At 36.8% G+C, this 24,247-nt stretch overlaps 2 protein-coding genes and 1 long non-coding RNA gene across 3 annotated transcripts; 2 read left to right on the forward strand and 1 right to left on the reverse strand.

The window, feature by feature from the left end:
- LOC18596997 (G-type lectin S-receptor-like serine/threonine-protein kinase At1g61370) lies at positions 1,328-14,746 on the forward strand. The gene is given in 16 exon segments (XM_018122864.1): positions 1,328-2,403; positions 3,374-3,576; positions 3,657-3,867; positions 3,956-4,087; positions 4,090-4,192; positions 4,448-4,570; positions 4,572-4,596; positions 4,679-4,981; positions 5,591-5,767; positions 10,500-11,808; positions 11,924-12,034; positions 12,185-12,393; positions 12,491-12,701; positions 13,375-13,612; positions 13,872-14,022; positions 14,108-14,746. Coding segments are annotated over 16 exon segments (4,632 nt in total). The 5' UTR covers positions 1,328-1,577; the 3' UTR covers positions 14,408-14,746.
- Positions 7,572-9,954, reverse strand: LOC108662588. The gene is made up of 2 exons (XR_001928500.1): positions 9,694-9,954; positions 7,572-7,703 (listed from the first exon to the last, which is right to left on the reverse strand). It is a non-coding gene; the product is annotated as an uncharacterized LOC108662588 (long non-coding RNA).
- On the forward strand, positions 14,748-23,936 carry LOC18596999. The gene is made up of 14 exons (XM_007025805.2): positions 14,748-16,264; positions 16,453-16,569; positions 17,169-17,380; positions 17,475-17,685; positions 17,950-18,187; positions 18,394-18,544; positions 18,630-18,919; positions 20,126-21,447; positions 21,564-21,674; positions 21,826-22,034; positions 22,132-22,342; positions 22,774-23,011; positions 23,264-23,414; positions 23,501-23,936. The coding sequence occupies exons 1-14, from the start codon at positions 14,965-14,967 to the stop codon at positions 23,798-23,800; spliced, it is 5,061 nt and encodes a 1,686-aa protein (XP_007025867.2). The 5' UTR covers positions 14,748-14,964; the 3' UTR covers positions 23,801-23,936.

Consider the following 24,247-nt stretch of genomic DNA (forward strand, 5'->3'; position numbering starts at 1 on the left):
TTCCTAACCAAATCACTTGAAATAAAATCAAATCCACCATCAACATACCATAAGGAAGATTCGGCCAATGAGGGTGATGGAAGAACATGAATTTTTCTTGTTTGCTTTTCATGCTACACATCACCAACCAACTAAAAACACTAGAATAACATGTTTTCTAACTAAATTCATCATCAAATCTTCTCCCCCTAGGTTCGGCCAATAAGGGATCCATCATGAAATCATGAATTTCAACCATGAAAAATGAGAAAGAATGCTTAGGAAAGATAGATCTCAAGCTAAAGTTGAAAAATCTTACCTCTTGTCACTTCATTCCTTGAAATTCCAAAATTTTCTCTTGAATTTTTCTAACTAGGTTTTGTTCTTTCTTTCTTTCTTTCCTCTTTTCCTTGGTGAGGCCGAACATATGGGAGTGAAATGGGAGAGTCATGTGCTGATTTTTAATGTAAATTATAAAGAAATAAAAGCTTGCCACTTGTCACCATCCATTAGTCCATGTTTAACACTTAACTACTAAGCTTTCTTTCACCACCACATAAAATATCTCAATTATCCATAATATAAAATGTTAATGGATGAAATCCCTAGGCATGACAAGTGTTGGGTGGTGTAAAATTTCAATTTTGCCCTTAGGTGGCAAAATGATCATTTTGCCCCTACGTCATGAAAATTTCAATTTGACTCCAAATCAATCCTCGAACTCCGAATAACCATATTAAGTCATTATGGGTTTTTAAAATTCTCAATTTCATCTTAAAATCTCTATTTGGGCTAATTCGAGGCTTAATTCAACTTAGTTGTACCACTAGGTTCACTACCGACTTTTAACGATTTTTCGGGGCTTTCCAAGTATGCAAACATATTTTCAAGCACATGAATGATATGGCAAATATTTTATAGAGTTGGGCTTGACATGTAATGAATATATATATACATAATTGTATAAATATTATATATATATTTATTTAATTTATACATAAATATTATTATTAAAATATAAGTAATTAAATTATATTAAAATATTGATATTTAAATTATTAATATTTTAATTAATTATAAATTATTAATATTTAAAAATAAAATAAAAAAATAATTATATATAATAAGGGTATTTTTGTCTTTTTATTTTCTATTCCTTTCTTATTCAAAAGCTATTGTTACCAACCAAACACTGTAATAAGTCATAATAATTATTCCTATTCTATTCCATTCATCATACCAAACTACATAATACTTATTTTATTCTATTCCCACCTCATTCTATTTCCACGTAATAACTATTCTATTCTATTCCTATCTATTCCGCGAACCAAACGTGCCGGTAGAGTTTTATGGGTGGCCAACAGAGATAAGCCCCTCACCGACTCATTGTCCTCAAGTCTAATGATAGCGGGTGATGGAAATCTGAAGCTCATGAATGGCATGCAAGACATTGTCTGGTCAACCAAGGTTCCTATCCAATCAAATAATTCGGTTGCGGTGCTTTTGGATAGTGGGAATTTTGTTCTGAAGGATAACTCCTCGGGACAGATCTAATGGGAGTGCTTTAGACATCCTGGTGATACTTTTTGGTCCGGATGATAGGTATGAATGTTAAAACTGGTGAGAAACGATTCCTGATTTCCTCGAAAAGTAAGGACGACCCATCGCCTGGTAGTTTTGTTGGTGGAACTGGAGCACAGAGTGGTCCGATAATAGAAGGTTTTATTTGGAATGGAACCCGACCGTATTGGAGAAGTGGGCAATGGAATGGGATAAAGTTCCTAGGGATGCCACATATGTCTGCAGTATATACTAATGGAATTAGCATTGTATCGGTTAGCCCAGAGGGTAATCAGTATGTTACTCTCAATGTTTTCAACACCTCTCTCATTAAAGTTGTGTTCCTTTCACCAGAAGGATATCTGCAGATAATTATTTGGGATGAAGGAGAGAAAGAATGGAGAGTTCAATTACAGGAACCGGAGAGCCAATGTGACATTTACGGAGCTTGCGGTCCTAATGGAATTTGTAATACAGATGAGTCTCCAATTTGTAGGTGTTTGGAAGGGTTTGAACCAAGCTCAAGTGAAGAGTGGAGTAGAGGGAACTGGACAAATGGATGTGTAAGACGAGTTGAACTTAATTGTGACAAGAACATAAGCTTATTAGCCTCAAGCCGGGATAAAACTGATGGATTTTTGAAACTGAGTGGGCTGAAACTGCCAGCTCACTTCCAGTATCTGAAAACTGATGTGTATAATGAAGCTTGCGAATTCTGGTGCTTGAACAACTGCTCTTGCGTGGCATTTGCGTCCATGACAGGAATCGGGTGCATGTTTTGGACTGGAGATCTTATGGATGTTCGGGCCTTCTCATCTACAGGAGAGGATCTCTTCGTTCGTGTTGCACATGCAGAACTAGGTACTATATATATACAATTCTTCACCTGAACTCAGATTATGAGGTCTGCCTACATCTGTCTCCCTGTTAGTTTGTTTACCTTCAAATTTTAAAATTTTTTCTAGGTAAAGAGAAGCACAAATCGAAGGTTATCTTCCCTGTTGCTGCTAGTGTACTTTCATCGTCTTGAGTACATTATTAGCATATGCTTTCTTCAGGTATAGAGCTAACCACAAAGGCAATAGCACCGATGTATTTTTCACAGCTACTTATATTATTCAGGCATTTTGAGGATAGTAATCTCCTGTGTTTTGAAAGTTGTTCCAATAAAGCATTGCAGATCATGCGTTTTATATATAAAGCTTAATCATGATTATTCATAGCTAACTTGAGAAAACCTGCAGTAGAAATTTTAGGTCCAAAATTCAAAGTATACTGATGGACCTTCCAATAATTAAGCCGTGTAAGCCACCTGTCCACCTTGATTTGTGGTAATGGATTATTGCCAGTCAAGAGGGAAAGGTGGAGCTGTCAGGTATAGAAAATTTAGCTCATTCAACAGAAATCTCTAAACCATGCAGCTCCAAGAAACTTGTTTCCTTTACTACCCTTGGCAATTGACATTTGGGGGCTTAATTACTTTGACTTCTCTTTAGCATTTTTCTCCTTCAATGAACTGACTGAAAAGTTCCTTGTTATTGAGTAGTTAATTAGATTAATTATATGCAATTTGAGTATAATTTAGTATCTAATATTTTAATAACGTTAGGTTACTGAATTTTACATAGAACCTGGCTGTCTCTTAAGAATTATATCCTTTAAGTGAACCCCTCACCAGTATGTCAATAAATCCTGCCAAATCAAGATATGTCATAGTGTTTGGCTCCGTATCGGATTCTAGTTGGTCTAGGCCAAATTACTCAGTTTGGCGCCTATTTAAGAAAAAGATCTGCTAACTTTAAAGGTATGATGGCTCAATGTCTATATTTAGGGGAAAGCAGAGAAGCTTTGCATGAATCTGATTCTGCTGATGCAACTAACCCTTTGAGAGACACTCGAAAAGGAATAGAAGGGAGCAACATCGTAAAACAAAAAGATTCGTTGATATTTGATTTCAACCACGTAGTTGTTGCTACCGACAACTTTAGCCTAACGAACAAGCTTGGCGAAGGGGGATTTGGACCTGTTTATAAGGTATCACTCCTCTTTACTATTTCCTTTTGCTTGTAGCTGTACAAGGACACCATAGACTGATATATGTCACACAAGAGCAGGGAAAGCTGCAGAATGGAAAGGAAATAGCCGTGAAGAGACTTTCCAGTCGCTCAGGACAGGGCATGGAGGAATTCAAGAACGAGATTGTGTTTATTTCCAAACTCCAACATAGGAATCTTGTTAGGCTTTTGGGTTGCTGTGTTGAAGGGGAGGAAAAACTGTTGATCTACGAGTACATGCCGAACAAGAGCCTGGACACATTTCTCTTTGGTTAACTCCCTTTTTCACTTATTCATCCCTATTATTGCATAACACAACTTATAACTGACTCTGTCAAAAATTTCCATGATCTGATTAGATCCAACAAGAAAAACACAGCTAGTTTGGGCTAAGCGCTTCAGCATAATTTAGGGTATTGCCAGAGGGCTTGTTTATCTCCATCGTGATTCCTTTCTAAGGGTCATTCACCGTGATCTGAAGGCTAGCAATGTTCTTTGGATGAAGACATGAACCCAAAAATTTCAGACTTCGGATTGGCTAGAACTTTCCAAAAGACTCAAGAGCTAGCAAATACTCGCAGAGTAGTGGGAACACTGTAAGCATTACTTGTTTGTTTTATTAGCAGATTCAATGAACATTCATCTTGATAATCCACTCCCATAAGGAGTAGTAATGCATTAAATTGTTGTCTAGTATAACATGAAACTTGCAGCCTAATTTGTAAATAGGTTCATGTACATATAATCACTTAACTAGGTATTGGCTTGTTCAAATGTACCTCAAAATCCAGATGCCTTTTGACTACTTTGGCATTGAAGTAAACAAGCATTAAATATTCCAATCAATGCAGGGGCTATATGTCTCCTGAGTACGTCATGGGAGGGACGTTTTCAGAGAAATCTGACGTCTTCAGCTTCGGGGTCTTGCTACTCGAGATTGTAAGCGGCAAGAAAAATTCAGGCTTCCAGAATGATTGAACACCAAAACCTTCTTGGTTATGTATGCGTCAAAGTTAAAACACTTTCATCTTTGCATATTCCTTCAGGTATTCTTTTAGTAAGTGAAATACACATTGTTTCAGGCTAGACGGTTGTGGTGTGAAGGTAGGGTGCTTAACTTGATTGATCAAGCCTTAGGGGATTCATTCTGCAATGTAGAAGTAATGCGATGCATACACGTTGGGCTTCTCTGCGTCCAGGAAAATCCTGCAGACAGGCCTAACATGCCAGCCGTGATTCTCCAGCTTACCAGTGGAACGAACCTTCCACGGCCAAAGCAACCTGCATTTGCTTTTGACAATTCACGGTACTCCTCTCATAGATCAAATTCTAATAGCTATATATGCTCCGTGAATGAGGTCACGTTGTCAGCGACTGAAGGCCGATAATTGATGATGAACGGATTGTTTTCATTTTTCTTTTTATTTACCGAATGAACAGCTCCTGTTTTAAAATTTTCCTTACATTTCTTATGATCATTATTTCCGTCTTCCCACTCCTCTAATAAAGAACAAATTTCACTTAATTGGTAGGATATTTTCAACAATAATAAGCTTGAGATATAATTTTCATTTAAACAAATAAAGAAAAAAAGTTTTTGAAATAAGAGAAGTTTATGTCTTTAATAGTTGAACTAAAATGGATTAAAGGGCAAATAGGGTCTCTAATAATTTAAAAAGAAGATAAAAAAACGATTTTAATAATATTTTATTATTTTCTCTATATTCTTCATATCTTTTTATATCATTTTGTTACAAAAAACTTTTATAAAAATTTGATAATTTTACCATACACGAGTGCATATTTAGTGTATTGATTTTATTAATCTAAAAATAATTAATTATCAAGTTTCATTGTATTCTCGAGATTTTATCATCTATAATCTTATTAGCGAGGTGAATAAAGCAATGAATCTCGTTGACCCTTTGATTCGGGAGCCATGCTCTTCAACTGCAGTGTTGAAATGCATACATATAGGCATGCTGTGTGTGCAGGATAATGCAATGCACACACCAACAATGGCAGCCATGGTGCTAATGCTTGAGAGTGAATCTCCAACGCTTCCAATGCCTAGACAACCCAAATACACGTCCATGAGGAGTTCTATAGATGCAGAATTCACCATGGATGGTCAAGAAATTTTATCTTCAAATGATGTCACGGTGGCAATGGTAGTTGGAAGATAGATTGATTTGTTACTCACCCTTCCATCGTTTTCATATTACACCACTCAAAATTTTCCTGAACCTGGTGTTTTCTGCTTCTCTTGTTTGAAGTGGTAGAGTCGTTCCATTAAAGCCCGCTCAGCTACAAGGGGTAGGTCGGTAGCATGGATGAGTGCAGGAAGCAGGGGAAACACTTAATTATCAAAGAATTGTACATGCAGTCAAACTTTGATGGGATAGAATTGTAATTATATAAGGTTTTTTTTTCTTTTTAGGTTCATTGTAACTGAGATATTTCACTTGTTAATGCGAGTTGTTTACTCATAATTTCCCCCAAAGCAGAAAGCAGTCATTTACTTAGCCCATGTACACCCTTCCAGAATACAAGCGAGAGAACCCTAGCTGTCAGCCTTTGGGCCATTTGTTTTCTTACATGGAAGGTAGGCCCATTTTAGCTTATTCTATTTTCTGGCTGAGAAGAACATCAATTAAAAATAAGAAAAACAAGGTAGAAGTATGTGATCAATATATTAGTCTTTTCAGATAATTGTACAATTATCTAATCATAACAAAAAATTACAAATAACTGTAAACTTCATATAATCTTTTGATAGATGTTATATAATCCAAGATTATAATTTGTTAATTATCATGTAATAATTGCATCAAATATACTTTTTAATTTGGTATTGCAGACGGAAAGGTACCAATAAGAAAGAAGAAAGATCTCTCTAATCAACCGCCCTAATTACCAATTCAATCGTTTTCTTTATCATACACTTGAAATCCTAGAGTTGACTGAGGGCAACAAGTTGGACAGATAAAAGAGGAGTGGGTGAGAGCTGAACCAATTTGTTAAGTAGTGATATTACGCAAAAGATAAAAGTTGATATTGGGCCAGAAAGGGTTGACAAGGGGGATGGAAACTCATCAAGCTTATAAGGAATTAGCAGACAAAGGACAAAGGGGATAGGAAGGAGAATTCGGGAGTGGAAAATTAAGGCAAGAAAAGAGAAAGACTTTCTATGGAAAGAGCAGTCTGATAAAGAGAAAAGGAAGGCTTATGATGGAGAAGGAAAAATGAAAAAAAAAATAATACAGACTTTGAAGGATTGGAAAAGTTGATAAAAAGAGATGGTATGAAGAGGTTGATGAGAAAATAGTGAGGAGCAAGGGGCCGAAGCAAGTTAGATTCAAAAAGAAAGGGAGAAAATTTAATAGAGGGAAAAGTAGAAGAAAAGACTAGAAAATTGGTAATAATTTTTTATCAAATGGAGATTTCAAGAATAGGAATGAAGTGCTAATGAAAGACGTGAAGGTTGCTTGCTCAATTGAGAATAAATTGGGTTTCACTTGCGAGGAAAATGAGGATATGCTATTGGCAGACATGGTAAGGGAGGCAGCGGAAAGAGCTAAAATCAAGAAAGGAACAGTAAAAGGGAGCTTCAAATGACAAGAGACAGTTTTTTAACATGAGATGTCCAGCTGATGTTGTTGGAAGCGTGAAAGTGTTTTGATGGGTTAGTGTTTGGCTTCAGAAGTGTTGTTTTGCGAGGAGAAGTTTTAAGGAATTGAGTCAAATTGCCTGTGTCACGCCCCAGACCCGAGACATGACAGACGCCGCATACCTGTAAGGTATAATCCCACAGACATGCAAGGCTCTAAAATATATATCTTAAACCATTACTAAAAGAGACTAATATACCTGAAGAATTTAGTGATTTATAAACTATATCTGTTGACAGAATTTTCAAATATCATAATTTGACAATATTCAAAATTAAATCTCCAAAACCATAAAGCTACTGTGTCAAGATAAAAGTCTGAATACTAATTAAGATAGTACGATGTTCATAATATTTAAATAAATCCTAAATAATTTAAGTGCTACTAAATTAAACATCACTCCCCAAAGTTCCCGCGTGGTTGACCAAATCACAACCTGAAAAAAATTTGAAGGAAGGGGTGAGTCCAACTACTCAGCAAGTAACTAACATCCCTTCAACCGGATTAAGCATGCTTAAAACATTCAGGGCAAAATATCATTTACAAATGCCAAGATAAAATATTGGGTAATCTTATTCAGAATCATATACTCAAAATTTTCACTTTCAGATAATTGAACAAACATATTTCACAAATATTTAAATTTTAATGGTCTCCTGTAACATGCTACGACCACACTTAACCCCTGTGGCATAGGTCAGAAATAGAACCACAATTAACCCCAGTGGCATGGGTCAGAAGAAGCAACCATTGGCTGCACTGAACAGATATCACAAATACTACTATTCTGTAACCGGTAGTGCGGTTGGGAGATCGATCTCTAATCATAGAATACATGTCGACATGGCCAACATTTAACCCCCATTGGCAGGGTCAGAGCATAGCCATACTAGGAGACAAAACAGAAATATATATTTTTTTAGATTACCCAAAATTCATAAAACAGTATATCAAATTTCTCAAGCATATCTCATACACCACAAAAGCATATTTGTTTCAGACTAAATATTTGTGTTTATATTTGCGAAATCATATATGCATACATTATACAAAGTCATATATAAATTTCGAAATCAAATATCATGCTTTGCATAAGCAACATTCTAAATCCAACATACAAACTCATATCCATATACATTTTGCATGCTCAACCCGATTTTAATAAATCATATGACAAAATATTATATCTCATGTACAAAATTCAGATTGAGGCTAATTTTTAGGGTGTGAAAACACCAAAGGGATATCAGTCACTTACCTGATCTCGTTAATTTCAATTTCAAGTAGTAAATCCGAAAATCCTCTTAGTAACCTAATATTTCGAGAAACATAAAAATCAGAACTAAATTTGTAAACAGATCCTACAAGACGACTTTTCGTTGACCATCCTAAGCACTTAGGGTGTGTAGCGACTCCTATTACAATTTATGAACTTTTTTTTTTTTTTAATAAGGTGATATATTATTATTATTTATATTTTTGAATTAAACAAAATTTCCAATAAGGTTGAGAATTAAACTTAAATCATAAAATCAGTAAGGACTTTAAATTTCAGATAGAGAAATAATACTAATTTCACTTGTAAAAATCATATTTGTAATTAATTTCATAAATTTTGATATTTTAATAAAATCTACTAATTTAAGAAATAAATTTATAAAATATAAAGATACATACTTCTTAACATAAAAATACAGTAGAAATCACATATCCAATATTTATGAAATTTACAATAGAATTTATCACATAATAATTAAAATCAATTTTTAAAACAAATTTAAAAAAAGAAATTTTCTGTTTTCTGGAATTTCCAGAATCTGGATGGCCATTTGGCTTACTTCAAGCTCTCATATCTTTTAACCCGAATTATATCCAGTGATGAAATCAACACCAATTTAAAGTATGCATATCATACTACAAGACCAAAATTTGTTTCGATTAAAAAGACCACAAGATTCCTAAGTTTCGAAAGCCAAAATTCAAGAAATCATCACAGAAATACCCAGATTTTTGGGTTTCCAGTATCAATGAGCCTACTTTGAGGCTTTAATTCTCTTAACACAGGAAGCCTCTAACCAAGACATTGACGCCAAATTAAACATCTAATTTCATACTTCAAAAGCCCTCAAAGAAACGACCAAAAACGTCACCGGAATATGGAGTTCCGGTGACCCAAAGTTGGGCTGTCAAAACTGTTGAAAACCAGATTTCTAATTAACTTCAAAAATTCATATATTCCTAACCATAAGGCCAAACAAGATGCTACAAAAACCATTGGAAAGATCTTTTCAAGACCTTTCCATTGGTACCCATCATGCTACCGGAAAGTCATCAGAAAAGTGCCGGATTTAAATAAAAAAATAAGAAAATATATCTAATTTAGGGTTTTTGTACCCAAATTATGAAAATATAATTCCCAAACATACCTTAATCAGCAATCTCTTTCCCTCTCCTCTGTCTTTCTTCTTCCCTGATATTAAGCCTTTCTGACTGTCTGTTGTTTGAATCTGATGAATGAACTAACGTAAGTTGTTGTCTGTTCTTTTAAAACTTATAAACTACCTAACCCCACTAACTTAAATGGGATAAATAAACTGACCCTTAATCCCACTAACTTAAACGTGATAATAAAACTGACTTAATTAAACTTCTTCTTTTACTTAAAGACCCCTTCTTCTATTTTTTTAATTATTAAGACACTAAATGTCATAATTGTAAATAAATAAAATACTAAAATAATATCTACTTATTATCTTTATAAAACTATAGCTTAATAATTTTAATTTAATTTTTTTTATAATAAATACTCTGTGAGAGGTATTACAGCCTACTTAAAGATGGATGCACGAATGTTATCAGAGCTTTTGAGATAAGGGATAATTCTTAAATTGATATGTTCAGGTCAACTGGTGTTAACCATAAGTTTGTTTTTGAGTAGAGGGTTTACGCCTGTTGGAGCTTTGCTTTTTCTCGATGTTGTAAGTCAAGGCAATAGGCTTGGATTATAGTTTCACTTTTGTGTTTAGTGTAGTCCTCTTGTACGTGTACTATTCTTATTGCTTGACTTGTTATGTTATTAAAAATTTTTTATCTATAAGATTCAAGACTTGTTATGGTATGTAAATTTTTTATCTATAAGATTCAAGACTTGTTATGCTTGACCTTGCATTTAATAAACTATTCCAAGCTTGTAGTTTAGAAATAGAAGTCTCAGGATCTTTGATTCTCTCAGAAACTGATTTCCAAGATGGGTGGTGAAAAGAGAAGTAGCGTTTTGCTTTCTTCCATGTTCCGCTTGTTCAACTTGCTTCTGTTACGTTGCTGCGCTGCAACTAATAACATAACTCTATCCAGGCCATTATCACAAGACCAAATCCTTACCTCCCCAGGCCAATTTTTTGTGCTTGGCTTCTTTCAGCCTAACAATTCTGCCAATCGATATCTGGGAATATGGTATAAAGATATAGCTCCTAAAAAAATTGTTTGGGTGGCCAATAGAGAGAAGCCAGTTACAAACTCCTCGGCAAGTCTAACAATCGGGAGTGATGGAAATTTGAAGCTTGTAAATGGAAACCAAGACACTCTTTGGTCAACCAATGTTTCTGTCCAGTCAAATAGTTCGGTAGCAGTGCTTTCAGATAATGGAAACTTTGAACTTATAGATGGTATATCAGGAGCGAATTTGTGGCAGAGCTTTGAGCATCCTTATGATACTTTCTTACTTGGGGCAAGTATAGGGTATAACTTCAAAACTGGAGAGAGACGTTTCTTGACATCCTGGAAAAGTGACAGTGATCCATCACCCGGAAATTTTGTTGTTGGACTTCTACCTGGGTCGACAATACAAGCTTTCGTTTGGAAAGACAGGTTACCTTATTGGAGAAGCGGGCAATGGGATAAAACGAAGTTTATTGGTATACCAGAAATGGATTCATCATCTTCAAGTGTATTTGACCTCAGAGAAGATCGTCAACGAGGAACTGTGTATTTATATACTGATACATACAACCAGTCTGTTGCTTCAAACATGGTTATTTCTTCAGTGGGAACTCTGCAGTGGGTGCACTGGGAGAGAGGCCAGGGCTGGATTGTTGGTTGGGAAGCACAGCAAAATCCGTGCGATGTCTATGGAGTCTGCGGATCATTTGGGGTTTGCAGCCCATCTGAATCACCCATTTGCAACTGCTTAAGAGGATTTACACCAAAGTCAGATGAAGAATGGAACAAAGGAAACTGGACAGGGGGTTGCATGAGACGAACCAATTTATCTTGCGAGGCAAACACAAGTTCCAAACCCACAAACACCAGAAAAACAGATAGATTTTGGACGATGGATAGGATGAAACTTCCAGATCTTTCCGAGTATTTGGAAATCGACGACGACCTATGCCAAGAATGGTGCTTGAATAACTGTTCCTGCATGGGTTATGCAATTGTATATGGAATTGGGTGTCTGGTCTGGACTGAAAACATCATAGATATGCAAAAGTTCCCCTTCGGTGGGGAAGAATTCTTCTTACGGCTTGCACATACAGAATTTGGTGAAAATATTATTGCCCTTAAGCTGAATTTTAAGATTGGATTTGATTTTTTCCTTTTCTTCTCACACTTCACAACCGTCGTCTTAATTGTTTTTCTTTCCTTTTCAAATTTCAGCTGATGAGAGACTAAAAGAGAAGCTCATTATCAGCCTCACAACCATTTCTTGCATCATCATCTTGGGCATCTTAGTATATGGCATACGCCGTAAAAGATCTACCAAATTAAGTAAACCCTCTCTGTCTCTATCTTAGTATATGAGTTTCTGAAATCTTATCACATATAGGTTCACTTTTCCTTTTTCTTTCCAAGATCCGTTAATTTCATGGCTTGGATGAGTTATTAATTTGAGTTTTGTCCTTAAATCTCAACAATCAGGTAAACGAAAGAGAATTTTCAAGCACTTTGACTTGTCAGGGAACGAAACCTCAAGCGAAATCTTAGCCGGAAATACAATGAGAAGCCATTTAGAACTAGAAGATCCATCGGAATTACCTATGTTTGACCTGAATACAATATTAGTCGCCACTGATAACTTCAGCACAACAAATAAACTAGGGCAAGGAGGATTTGGCCCAGTTTATAAGGTGAATAATCCCACAAACTTGAAAGAAGAAGTGCTTTATTGTTATAGAAAGCTGCAACCATGCACACATACATCGATAAATTTGTGAATTTTGTCAGGGCAAGCTGCATGATGGGAAGTATGTGGCAGTCAAGAGACTCTCTAGTAGCTCAGGCCAGGGCTTAGAGGAGTTCAAGAATGAAGTTATGTTGATCTCCAAACTCCAACACAGAAATCTGGTCAGGCTATTCGGTTACTGCATTGAGAAAGAAGAAAGGATACTCATATATGAGCTCATGGCCAACAAAAGCTTGGACACTTTTTTATTTGGTTGGTTCCACCTAGCACTTTATCTTTCTCCCATCCCTTCCTAGATTGGGTGCTCTCAAGTCTTAACTTGTCTGTCTTACTCTTAATGCCTTAATATGCTGCCATGCTGGAACATATAGGATTAAGATGAGGTTCCATGAGTTGACACTTTCATGGTCTAGATGGGACTCATCTTAGCCACTACCCAAATAATTTTTTTTAAAATTTAATGGTATATTGAAACCAGAGAGAAGTAAAAAGCCTCATCTCTGGAAGTAAAAAAGAAAATTCATGGCTATCACTTTCTGATCATGAGAATAACAGTTCAGAATCTCCTTCAAAAGTTCACCTAAATAACTATACAAAAGGCCAGGGAACTCAAGGGCTCCTGTACACGTTGAAAAGATCCCAATACGTCCCCAGCAACATGAGGTATCCCCTTACCCAAATATTTGAGTTGCAATAATAGCCCCTGAATTTATAAATTTGATGCAGTGATCAAGTAGCTGCCTAGCTAGAACAAATTCAAATGCTTTTGCTTGGCATTGAAATATGGTTGTCATTTTTAGTAATTAACTAATCAGCACTATAATCTTTGGTGACTGAAATTGTCTGCCTGTTAATCTTTTTGATGATCTCTGGCTGGGAAGATAACTGATGCGTACAAATCATATGTCTCTGGTGCATTGATTAGATCCAACAAAGAGAGCAGACCTTCATTGGCCAAAGCGTTTCAACATCATTCAAGGTGTTGCTCGGGGGCTTCTTTACCTCCACCGTGATTCTTGTTTAAGGGTTATACACCGGGACTTGAAGGTCAGCAACATCCTTTTGGATGACAAAATGAATCCAAAAATTTCAGATTTTGGATTGGCACGGATATTTCAAGGGACACAGTTATTAGCTAATACCCATAGAGTCGTTGGAACTCTGTAAGCAATTTTTCTTTCTTTTTTTTTTTATCTATTAGAACATATTCAACTGTTGCCTACCACGAATCATCATCACTATATGCTTATCCTTCTAGAGTCTAGACTAAACTTGTTATTATCAGTATAAGCATATTCGGCCATGCTTAATTTCCTGCTTTCATCTATCCAGCAGTGACATATTTCACTTATTTATAGTCACAAACTATTCAAGTGTAAGCATTATTTATTTGCTTATTTGGTTTATCCAAACATATTCCAGCGGCTATATGTCTCCTGAGTATGCATTGAGTGGGATATTTTCCGAAAAGTCAGATGTTTTTAGCTTCGGAGTTCTCCTGTTAGAGATTGTCAGTGGCAGGAAGATTACGGCCTCCTACAATGATGACAAACGCATAAGCCTTATTGGTTACGTAAGTGCAAAATTTTCAATGGACGGTGCTTTTATGTGCTATTTGGCATTCAAAGTTTATACGGACAAAGCTACTTTTGTTTCAGGCATGGCGACTGCGGTCTGAAAGCAAGGAATTAGACTTATTGGATGAAGCCATGGCGGACTCTTTTTCGTCATCAGAAGTAACAAGGTGTATATGGATTGCTCTGCTTTGTGTCCAGGATCATGCTGAACATAGGCCAAACATGTCAGCAGTTGTTTCTATGTTAAGCAGCGAAGCCGAGCTTCCACGGCCAAAACAACCTACATTTACATTTCAGACTGGATTCTACTCTGAAAAATCCGACTCCAACCATTTGTTGTCTGCCTGTGAGCTTACAGAGTCCGTGCTCGAAGGCCGATAACCACTCTGTAGCAAGCACAGTAATCTTTGGTCATAAGAATAAACAAGTTCAGAAAATATTTATTTTCCATAGGGTAAGTTTAGAAAATACCTGTGTGTGCTAATTGGTCTTTTACTAGGACTTTTTCTTTCTTACAACGTATTACGGTACTTTGAAATGTATGAGTCACAAATGCGTGCATCACAAGGTGTGGTCGCTATATGTTTGGCAAAGTAGATGAGCGTTTGGCCAATTGGTGGCAATTAAGGTAATTCAACTGTATCGGTAAGATTTTTGTTTGCAGAAATCGTGTACATTTCTATGAATAATTATCTGGGGCAATATCTTCTTGCATTAAAATATTCATCTGTAATGGTGATTTCTTCAAAATTTATGGTGTCTTGCTGTTGGAAATAGTCTTTTAGTTATGTCAGGCTCTGGTTTTATTAATTTTATGACTGAGACTTTGAAGCAATGAAAGAATAGTACAATGATGACTATCATACAAAGAGCAAGCTTCTTGATTATACATATTCATAATCATCTCTGTTCTTACAATCAGCAATTTCCTGGAGAAAATGGGTGGGAAAAACAGAATCTGCAGCATTCTGCATTCTCCCATGTCCCTGTTGTTCAACTTGCTTCTGTTACAATGTTGCACTGCAACTAATAACATAACTCTAGACAGACCTTTGTCACAAGAACAAGTCCTTACCTCCCCTGGCCAAAATTTTGAGTTAGGCTTCTTTCGGCCTAATAATTCTTCTGCCAATCAATATGTGGGAATATGGTACAAAAATATTACTCCCCGGACTGTTGTTTGGATCGCCAACAGAGAGAAGCCAGTTACAGACTCCTTGGCAAGTCTAACGATTGGAAGTGATGGAAATTTGAAGCTTGTAGATGGACTCCACGACACTCTATGGTCAAGCAATGTTTCTGCTCCGTCATATGGTTCAGTAGCAGTGCTTTCAGATGATGGAAACTTCGCCCTGAAGGATAATATATCTGGAGATAATCTATGGCAGAGCTTCGAGCATCCTTCTGATACTTTCTTACTCGGGTCAAGTATTGGGTTTAACACTAAAACCGGAGAGAGACGCGTCATGACTTCCTGGAAAAGTGACACTGATCCCTCACCCGGAAGTTTTGTTGTTGGACTGGCGCAGCGGTCACCACCGCAAGCTTTCATTTGGAAAGGGTCGGTGCCTTATTGGAGAAGTGGAGAATGGGATAAAACCAAGTTTATTGGTATACAGCAACTGGATTCATCATATTCAAGCATGTTCGACCTCATAGAAGATATTGAACAAGGAACAGTATATTTGATTTCCAATCCTCACAACCAGTCGGATTTCGAAAAAATGATTGTTTCATGGATGGGACCTCTAAAGTTGACTTTTTGGGAAGACCAGCGCTGGAATGTTGAATGGGAAGCACCAAAGAATCCATGTGATGTCTATGGAACCTGTGGACCATTTGGAGTTTGTAAGGCATCTGAATCTCCCATTTGTAGGTGCTTAAAAGGATTTGTACCGAAGTTAGATGAGGAATGGAGAAAAGGAAACTGGACAGGAGGTTGCGTGAGACGAACTGAATTACTTTGCGAGGGAAACACAAGCAACGAGGCAACAGACAGGGGAAAAGCAGATAAGTTTTGGAAAATGGATAGGATGAAACTTCCTGATTTTTCCGAGTATAAGAACCTTGATTACCCCATCCCATGCCAACAATGGTGCTTGGATAACTGTTCCTGCAAGGCTTATGCCACTGTAGAAGGAATTGGGTGTCTGGTTTGGACTGGAAACCTTACAGATATGCAGGAATTCTCCTTTGGCGGGGAAGCATTTTTCTTACGCCTTGCACCTTCAGAATTTGGTGAGAATATGATTAAACTCGAGCTGGGTGAATAAAATTTCGCATCCTTTTTCAGTTTTCACACACTTCTACTCATCAGCTTTATTTCTTGGTCTTCCTTTCTGTTGGTTAAATAAGGACATGCATTAGCTAAAACAAGGTCTTTCTTTCTCCTTTTGTTTTTTCTTTTTTTCCTTAAAAATTTTCAGCTCATGAAAGGTTAAGAGAAAAGCTCATTATCAGCCTCACAACTATTTCTTGTATCATCACCTTGGCCTTGGGCATCTTAATATATGGCCTACACCGGAAAAGATCTCAAAAAATAAGTAAGCCTTCTCTCTCTCTCTCTCTCTGAGAAATGTTGTTTTCCCTTGTTTTGTCAATATTTTATTCTAATCCAAGTTTCCTTTTCCTTAATTCAAAACAAAGGTTGTATCTTTTATTTATTTGTTATTGTTTTGAAGTCCTGTCCTCCAATAAGTCAACTGAGATTTAGCAAGGATGACCAAGCACAGATTGAGAACTGGTCAATTATTGTCAGGAAAGGGAGGTGAGGTTTATGCCTCATGTTGCTGGCATGTTTGCCGGGTAAAGTAAATGTGTACAGGTTTCCTAGACTCTCTGGTCTTTTGTATAGACCATTAGGTGATGACTTTTGGAGGTGATTCTGGGCTGTTACCTCAAATTTAGAGAGTAACAAGCATGAATCTTTTTGTTCTCTTTCCAGAGGTGAAGGTTGACTTTCCTCTGTTTCAATATAGCATGAATTTTTTTTTAAAAAAAATTGTCAGGAATTTGAATCTCTGGAATCTTATCATCCTAGAACTTTACATGCAAATTATGTGTTCATCAATTTCCTATTTTGATTTTTTGAAAGAGGCCCATAATTTCGTCTTCAAATAAATGAGTTATTTATTTGAATCAGGTGAAGAAACAAAAATCTCGGAAGACTTGGAGTTGGCTGCTGAAATTGAATCTTCAAGCGAAATCTTGCCTAGCTACATGTTGAGAAGCCATTTAGAACTAGAAGATACATTGGAACTACCTATATATGACCTGAATAGCATATTAATTGCCACAGATAACTTCAGCCTAGACAACAAACTTGGGCAAGGAGGCTTTGGCCCAGTTTATAAGGTGAGTAATGACACACACATATCTGAAATAAGTGCTTTACAGTTGTAGAAAGATGAAAACAAGCATACATTGATGAATTTACGAATTTTGTCAGGGATATCTACCGGATGGGAAGTATGTAGCGGTTAAGAGACTTTCTAGTACGTCAGGCCAAGGCAAAGAAGAGTTCAAGAATGAAGTAATGTTGATCTCCAAACTCCAGCACAGAAATCTTGTCAGGCTCTTTGGTTATTGCAGTGAGAAAGAAGAAAGAATACTCATTTATGAGTACATGGCCAACAAAAGCTTGGATAAGTTTCTATTTGGTTGGTTCCACCAAGCACTCTACATTTTTCTCCTGACCCTTGTTAATCCCTTGGGTTCATAATGTCTCAACTTGACTGTCATGTTACCTAATATTGCTATTACTCAGCATTTAAATATTGTTGTCATTTTTAATTAGCAATCACCCATTAGGTAAAGTATAGATCCTCTAATCTTTGGAGCCATACCTTTTTTCTGTTAACTTTTTGGTAAGGCTTGGAAAGATAACTGTTATTTTAACCATATATCTCTGGTGTATTGATCAGATCCAACAAAGAGAGCAGAACTTTGTTGGGCAATGCGTTTCAACATTATTCAAGGTGTTGCTCGGGGGCTTCTTTACCTCCATCGTGATTCTTGTTTGAGGGTTATACACCGAGACTTGAAAGTCTCCAACATCCTCTTGGATGACAAAATGAACCCAAAAATTTCAGATTTTGGGTTGGCTCGGATCTTTGAAGGGACACAATATTTAGCAAATACACATAGAGTGGTTGGAACACTGTAAGCAAATTCTCCATCGTAGAACAACATTCAACTGTTGCCATCCATTACACATAGTATCATTTACACTAAAGTTGTTAGTGTTTGAATAACAAGTAATTATAAGGAGTGACTTGGCATACTTGGCCATATATTTCTGCTTTCATCTACTACTGATACATTTCAATTAATTATTTGCTTGGTTGGCTCATCCAAACAAATTTCAGGGGCTACATGTCTCCTGAGTATGCATTGACTGGGATGTTTTCCGAGAAATCAGATGTTTTTAGTTTTGGGGTTCTCTTATTGGAGATTGTCAGCGGCAGAAAGATCAGTACCTCCTACTTTAAAGATCAACATCTATGCCTTCTTAGCTATGTAAGTGCAAATTTCTAAATTGATGTGTGATTTGTCTGTTATTTGGGACATTCAAATTTAAATGGCCCAATGTAATTTGTCTCAGGCATGGCAACTGTGGCATGAAAGTAAGGAAATGGAGTTGTTGGATGAAGCCTTGGCGGACTCATTTTCGTCGTCAGCAGTAAAGAGGTGCATTCATGTAGGTCTTCTTTGTATTCAGGATTATGCTGAACATAGGCCATCCATGTCAACAGTAGTTTCTATGCTAAGCAGTGAAACAGAGCTTCCACAGCCAAAACAACCTATATTATTCCAAAGTGCACTGAAGTCTGATCGATCTGAATCTAACAGCATCTGGTCCACAGGTCAGATTACAGAATCAGTGCTCGAAGGGCGATGATCTTTGTGTAGACTTGATTGTATGGTTATTCCTCTGACAAAAGAAAAAGAAAGTCCGAAAGTAATGTTACAAAGGGTGAAGCTAGCAATTTAGGCCCCATAAGCAGATTCCTGTTCTTATTTACTAATTGAAACACAAGTTTTCAACCCTTTTGGGCTTTTAGCATCACCAGGATAAAAAGATAGGCATATGCTGCACCTATAAGTAGCCTGGTCTAATATATATATATAAATATCGAATAATTCTTAAATTAAACATAAATTTTTTTATCTTCAGTTGATATTTAGAATTTACAGGTCAGGATCTAAGATTGATAGTATAAACCTGAATATATGACATAAAATTATAAAATAAAACGCCAAAAGAAACATCAAGTGCAGACAAAAAATTTACATGAAATAAAAAAAAAGACAAATGACTTTGGATTAATTTTTTTTGAACGAAAACGAAAACATATCGATGTCATCAGAAATTTTCTATTAATAATTTGTTCAAGCTGACTTTCTGTAGCTTCATTGAAGATGTGGATACATGGCGACTCATTACACGAAATGCACCTATTGGGGAATTCTTTAGCCAAAAATAGGATTTCTATTTTCTTACGATATATATTCTCCAATATGCGAGTGGCAGCTGCATGCATGACGTGGTGTGATAGCTATGTTTCATGAGGTCTATGGCAGTGATTAAAGTAAGGTATTTATCAGTAAATTAATTTAATAATATTAGCAAGATGTGTCTCAAAATTTTTCATTACCGCAGATAAAAATTAGTCATGAACTTTGCCTTGAATCTTAGTTTTCATAAATGCACGAGTTACAGATGCATGCATCACTTGGCGTGATAGCGTTGTTTGATGGAGTAGATGGCATTTGGCAGTGATTAAAGAAATTTTAGTCGTATTAGCAGGATGTCATGATATAGTTATCTGCTGGAATCATGAAATTTTCCAGGAATTTTCCGGAGCAATATTCATTTTACATAAAATGTTATTTTCTTTCAAATATTTTGGACAGTCAGACTGTTGGAAATAGTCTTTTGGGCTACGTCAGGCTCTAGTTTTAAACTGGGAAAGGTTACAGCAATAGTTTCTGATTTTAAAGTTCTATTTCAGGATTAAAAGAATCCTGAACTATGTCACGCTTGGTTAAGTGGGAATGAATAATGATGGAGTACATTCCTATACGTATTCATCTCTGATTCTCTCAGAGACTGATTTCCGAGATGGGTGGGGAACAGAGAAGATGGGGCGTTTTCCTTTCGTCCATGTCCCTGTTGTTGAACTTGCTTCTGTTACATTGCTGCGCTGCAACTAATAACATAACTTTATCCAGGCCATTATCAGAAGACCAAATCCTTACCTCCCCAGGCCAATTTTTTGTGTTAGGCTTCTTTCAGCCTAACAATTCTGCCAACCGATATGTAGGAATATGGTATAAAGATAAAGCTCCTACAAAAATTGTTTGGGTGGCCAATAGAGAGAAGCCAGTTACAAACTCCTCGGCAAGTCTAACAATTGGGAGTGATGGAAATTTGAAGCTTGTAGATGGAAACCAAGACGCTCTTTGGTCAACCAATGTTTCTGTTCCGTCAAATAGTTCAGTAGCAGTGCTTTCAGATAATGGAAACTTTGAACTTATAGATGGTATATCAGGAGCGAATTTATGGCAGAGCTTTGAGCATCCTTATGATACTTTCTTACTTGGGGCAAGTCTAGGGTATAACTTCAAAACTGGAGAGAGACGTTTCTTGACATCCTGGAAAAGTGACAGTGATCCATCACCCGGAAATTTTGTTGTTGGACTTCTACCTGGGTCGACAATACAAGCTTTCGTTTGGAAAGACAGGTTACCTTATTGGAGAAGCGGGCAATGGGATAAAACGAAGTTTATTGGTATACCAGAAATGGATTCATCGTCTTCAAGTATATTTGACCTCAGAGAAGATCTTCAACAAGGAACTGTGTATTTATATACTGATACATACAACCAGTCTGTTGCTTTAAACATGGTTATTTCTTCAGTGGGAACTCTACAGTTGGAGCACTGGGAAAGAGGCCAGGGCTGGATTGTTGATTGGGAAGCACCGCAAAATCCGTGCGATGTCTATGGAGTCTGCGGATCATTTGGAGTTTGCAGCCCATCTGAATCTCCCATTTGCAGCTGCTTAAGAGGATTTACACCAAAGTCAGATGAAGAATGGAGCAGAGGAAACTGGACAGGGGGTTGCATGAGACGAACCAATTTATCTTGCGAAGAAAACACAAGTTCCAAACCCACAAACACCGGAAAAGCAGATAGATTTTGGACAATGGATAGGATGAAACTTCCAGATCTTTCTGAGTATTTGGAAATCGACAACGACCTATGCCAAGAATGGTGCATGAATAACTGTTCCTGCATGGGTTATGCAATTGTATATGGAATTGGGTGTCTGGTCTGGACTGGAAACATTACAGACATGCAAAAGTTCCCCTTCGGTGGGGAAGAATTCTTCATACGGCTTGCACATTCGGAATTTGGTGAAAATATTATTGCCCTTAAGCTGAATTTTAAGAATGGATATGATTTTTTCCTTTTTTTTCTCACACTTCACAACCGTCGTCTTAATTGTTTTTCTTTCCTTTTAAAATTTCAGCTGATGAGAGACTAAAAGAGAAGCTCATTATCAGCCTCACAACCATTTCTTGCATCATCATCTTGGGCATCTTAGTGTATGGCATATGCCGTAAAAGATTTATCAAAATAGGTAAACCCTCTCTGTCTCTATCTTAGTATATGAGTTTCTGAAATCTTATCACCATATAGGTTCACTTTTTCTTTTTCTTTCCAAGATACCTTAATATGATGGCTTGGATGAGTTATTTATTTGAGTTTCGTCCTTAAATCTCAACAATCAGGTAAACGAAAGAGAATTTTCAAACACTTTGACTTGGCAGGGAATGAAACCTCAAGCGAAATCTTAACCGGAAATACATTGAGAAGCCATTTAGAACTAGAAGATCCATCAGAATTACCTGTGTTTGACCTGAATAGCATATTAGTCGCCACTGATAACTTCAGCGTAACAAATAAACTAGGGCAAGGAGGATTTGGCCCAGTTTATAAGGTAAGTAATCACCCAAACTTGAAAGAAGAAGTGCTTTATTGTTGTAGAAAGCTGCAACCTTGCATATATACTTTGATAAATTTGTGAATTTCTTCAGGGCAAGCTGCATGATGGGAAGTATGTGGCAGTCAAGAGACTCTCTAGTAGCTCAGGCCAGGGCATCGAAGAGTTCAAGAATGAAGTTATGTTGATCTCCAAACTCCAACACAGAAATCTGGTCAGGCTATTCGGTTACTGCATTGAGAAAGAAGAAAGGATGCTCATTTATGAGTTTATGGCCAACAAAAGCTTGGATACTTTTTTATTTGGTTGGTTCCACAAAGCACTTTTATCTTCTCCCATCCCTTTCTAGATTGGGTGCTCTCAAGTCTCAACTTGTCTATCTCATTCCTTAATGCTTTAATATGCTGCCATGCTGGAACATGTAGAATTAAGGAAAGGTTCCATGAGGTGGCACTTTCATAGTCTAGATGGGACTCATCTTAGCCACTAACCAAGTATTTGACTTTCAATAATAGCCCCTGAATCTTAAAATTTGATGCAATGATCAAGTAGCTGCCTAGCTGGAACAAATTCAGAATGCTTTTGCTTAGCATTGAAATATGGTTGTCATTTTCAGTAATTAACAAATCAGCACTCTAATCTTTGGTGACTGAATTTCTGTCTGTTAATCTTTTTGATCTGAGGCTGGGAAGATAACTGATGCATACAAATCATATATCTCTGGTGCATTGATTAGATCCAACAAAGAGAACAGACCTTCATTGGCCAAAGCGTTTCAACATCATTCAAGGTGTTGCTCGGGGGCTTCTTTACCTCCACCGTGATTCTTGTTTAAGGGTTGTACACCGGGACTTGAAGGTCAGCAACATCCTTTTGGATGACAAAATGAACCCAAAAATTTCAGATTTTGGGTTGGCACGGATATTTCAAGGGACACAATTGTTAGCTAATACCCATAGAGTCGTTGGAACTCTGTAAGCAATTTTTCTTTCTTTGTTTATCTAATCACAACATATTCAACTGTTGCCTACCACGAATCATCATTACTATATACTTATCTTTCTAGAGTCTAGACTAAACTTGTTATTATCAGTATAATCATATTTCGTCATGCTTAATTTCCTGGTTTCATCTATCCAGCAATGACAGATTTCACTTATTTATAGTGATAATTCAAGTTTAAGCATTATTTATTTGCTTATTTGGTCTATCCAAACATATTCCAGCGGCTATATGTCTCCTGAGTATGCATTGAGTGGGATATTTTCCGAAAAATCAGATGTTTTTAGCTTCGGAGTTCTTCTGTTAGAGATTGTCAATGGCAGGAAGATTACAGCCTCCTACTATCATGACAAACACATAAGCCTTATTGGCTATGTAAGTGCAAAACTTTTCAATGCCTGGTGCTTTTATGTGTTATTTGGCATTCGAAGTTTATATAGACAAAGCTACTTTTGTTTCAGGCATGGCAACTGTGGTCTGAAAGCAAGGAATTAGACTTGTTGGATGAAGCCTTGGCGGACTCCTTTTCATCATCAGAAGTAACAAGGTGCATTCATATTGCTCTACTTTGCGTTCAGGATCATGCTGAAAATAGGCCGAACATGTCAGCAGTTGTTTCCATGTTAAGCAGTGAAGCCGAGCTTCCACGGCCAAAACAACCTACATTTACATTTCAGACTGGATTCTACTCTGAAAAATGCGACTCCAACCATTTTTTGTCCGCGTGTGAGCTTACAGAGTCCGTGCTCGAAGGGCGATAACCACTCTGTAGCAAGCATTAACTCTGTTGTAGTTTCTTTGTAGGCTGAAATACTCAACCCAAAGCCCCACTCCTCTTGTTCAGTTCCTATTGCTTGTAAATCATTTGAATCTGCTATAAAGTTTGTAATCTTTTTGTCCTGCATATAAACAAGGATTTCAGAAAAGTTTTAGCATGTATTTATTTTTCATCTGAGGTCAATCTAGCGGTTTATACATTCATCAATTTAGCAGGTTTTCATCAGGAAAACTGATCAAGCCCGGCTACCTGTCATCTTCAGTCACTGATTGACTTTGATTAAACTATAACTAGAATGTATGAACTCTTGGGTACTGAGTTCTAACAACTAGCAATAAGCAAATCAAGCCAGTCTTATTATCCAAGTAGCTCAAAATGAAATGGAATTTCCTGGAAAAGAGCTAACTGTTGACTCTGTCTACAAACAACT

The sequence above is a fragment of the Theobroma cacao genome, chromosome 6 (genome assembly GCF_000208745.1).
Source record: "Theobroma cacao cultivar B97-61/B2 chromosome 6, Criollo_cocoa_genome_V2, whole genome shotgun sequence".
NCBI lineage: Eukaryota > Viridiplantae > Streptophyta > Magnoliopsida > Malvales > Malvaceae > Theobroma > Theobroma cacao.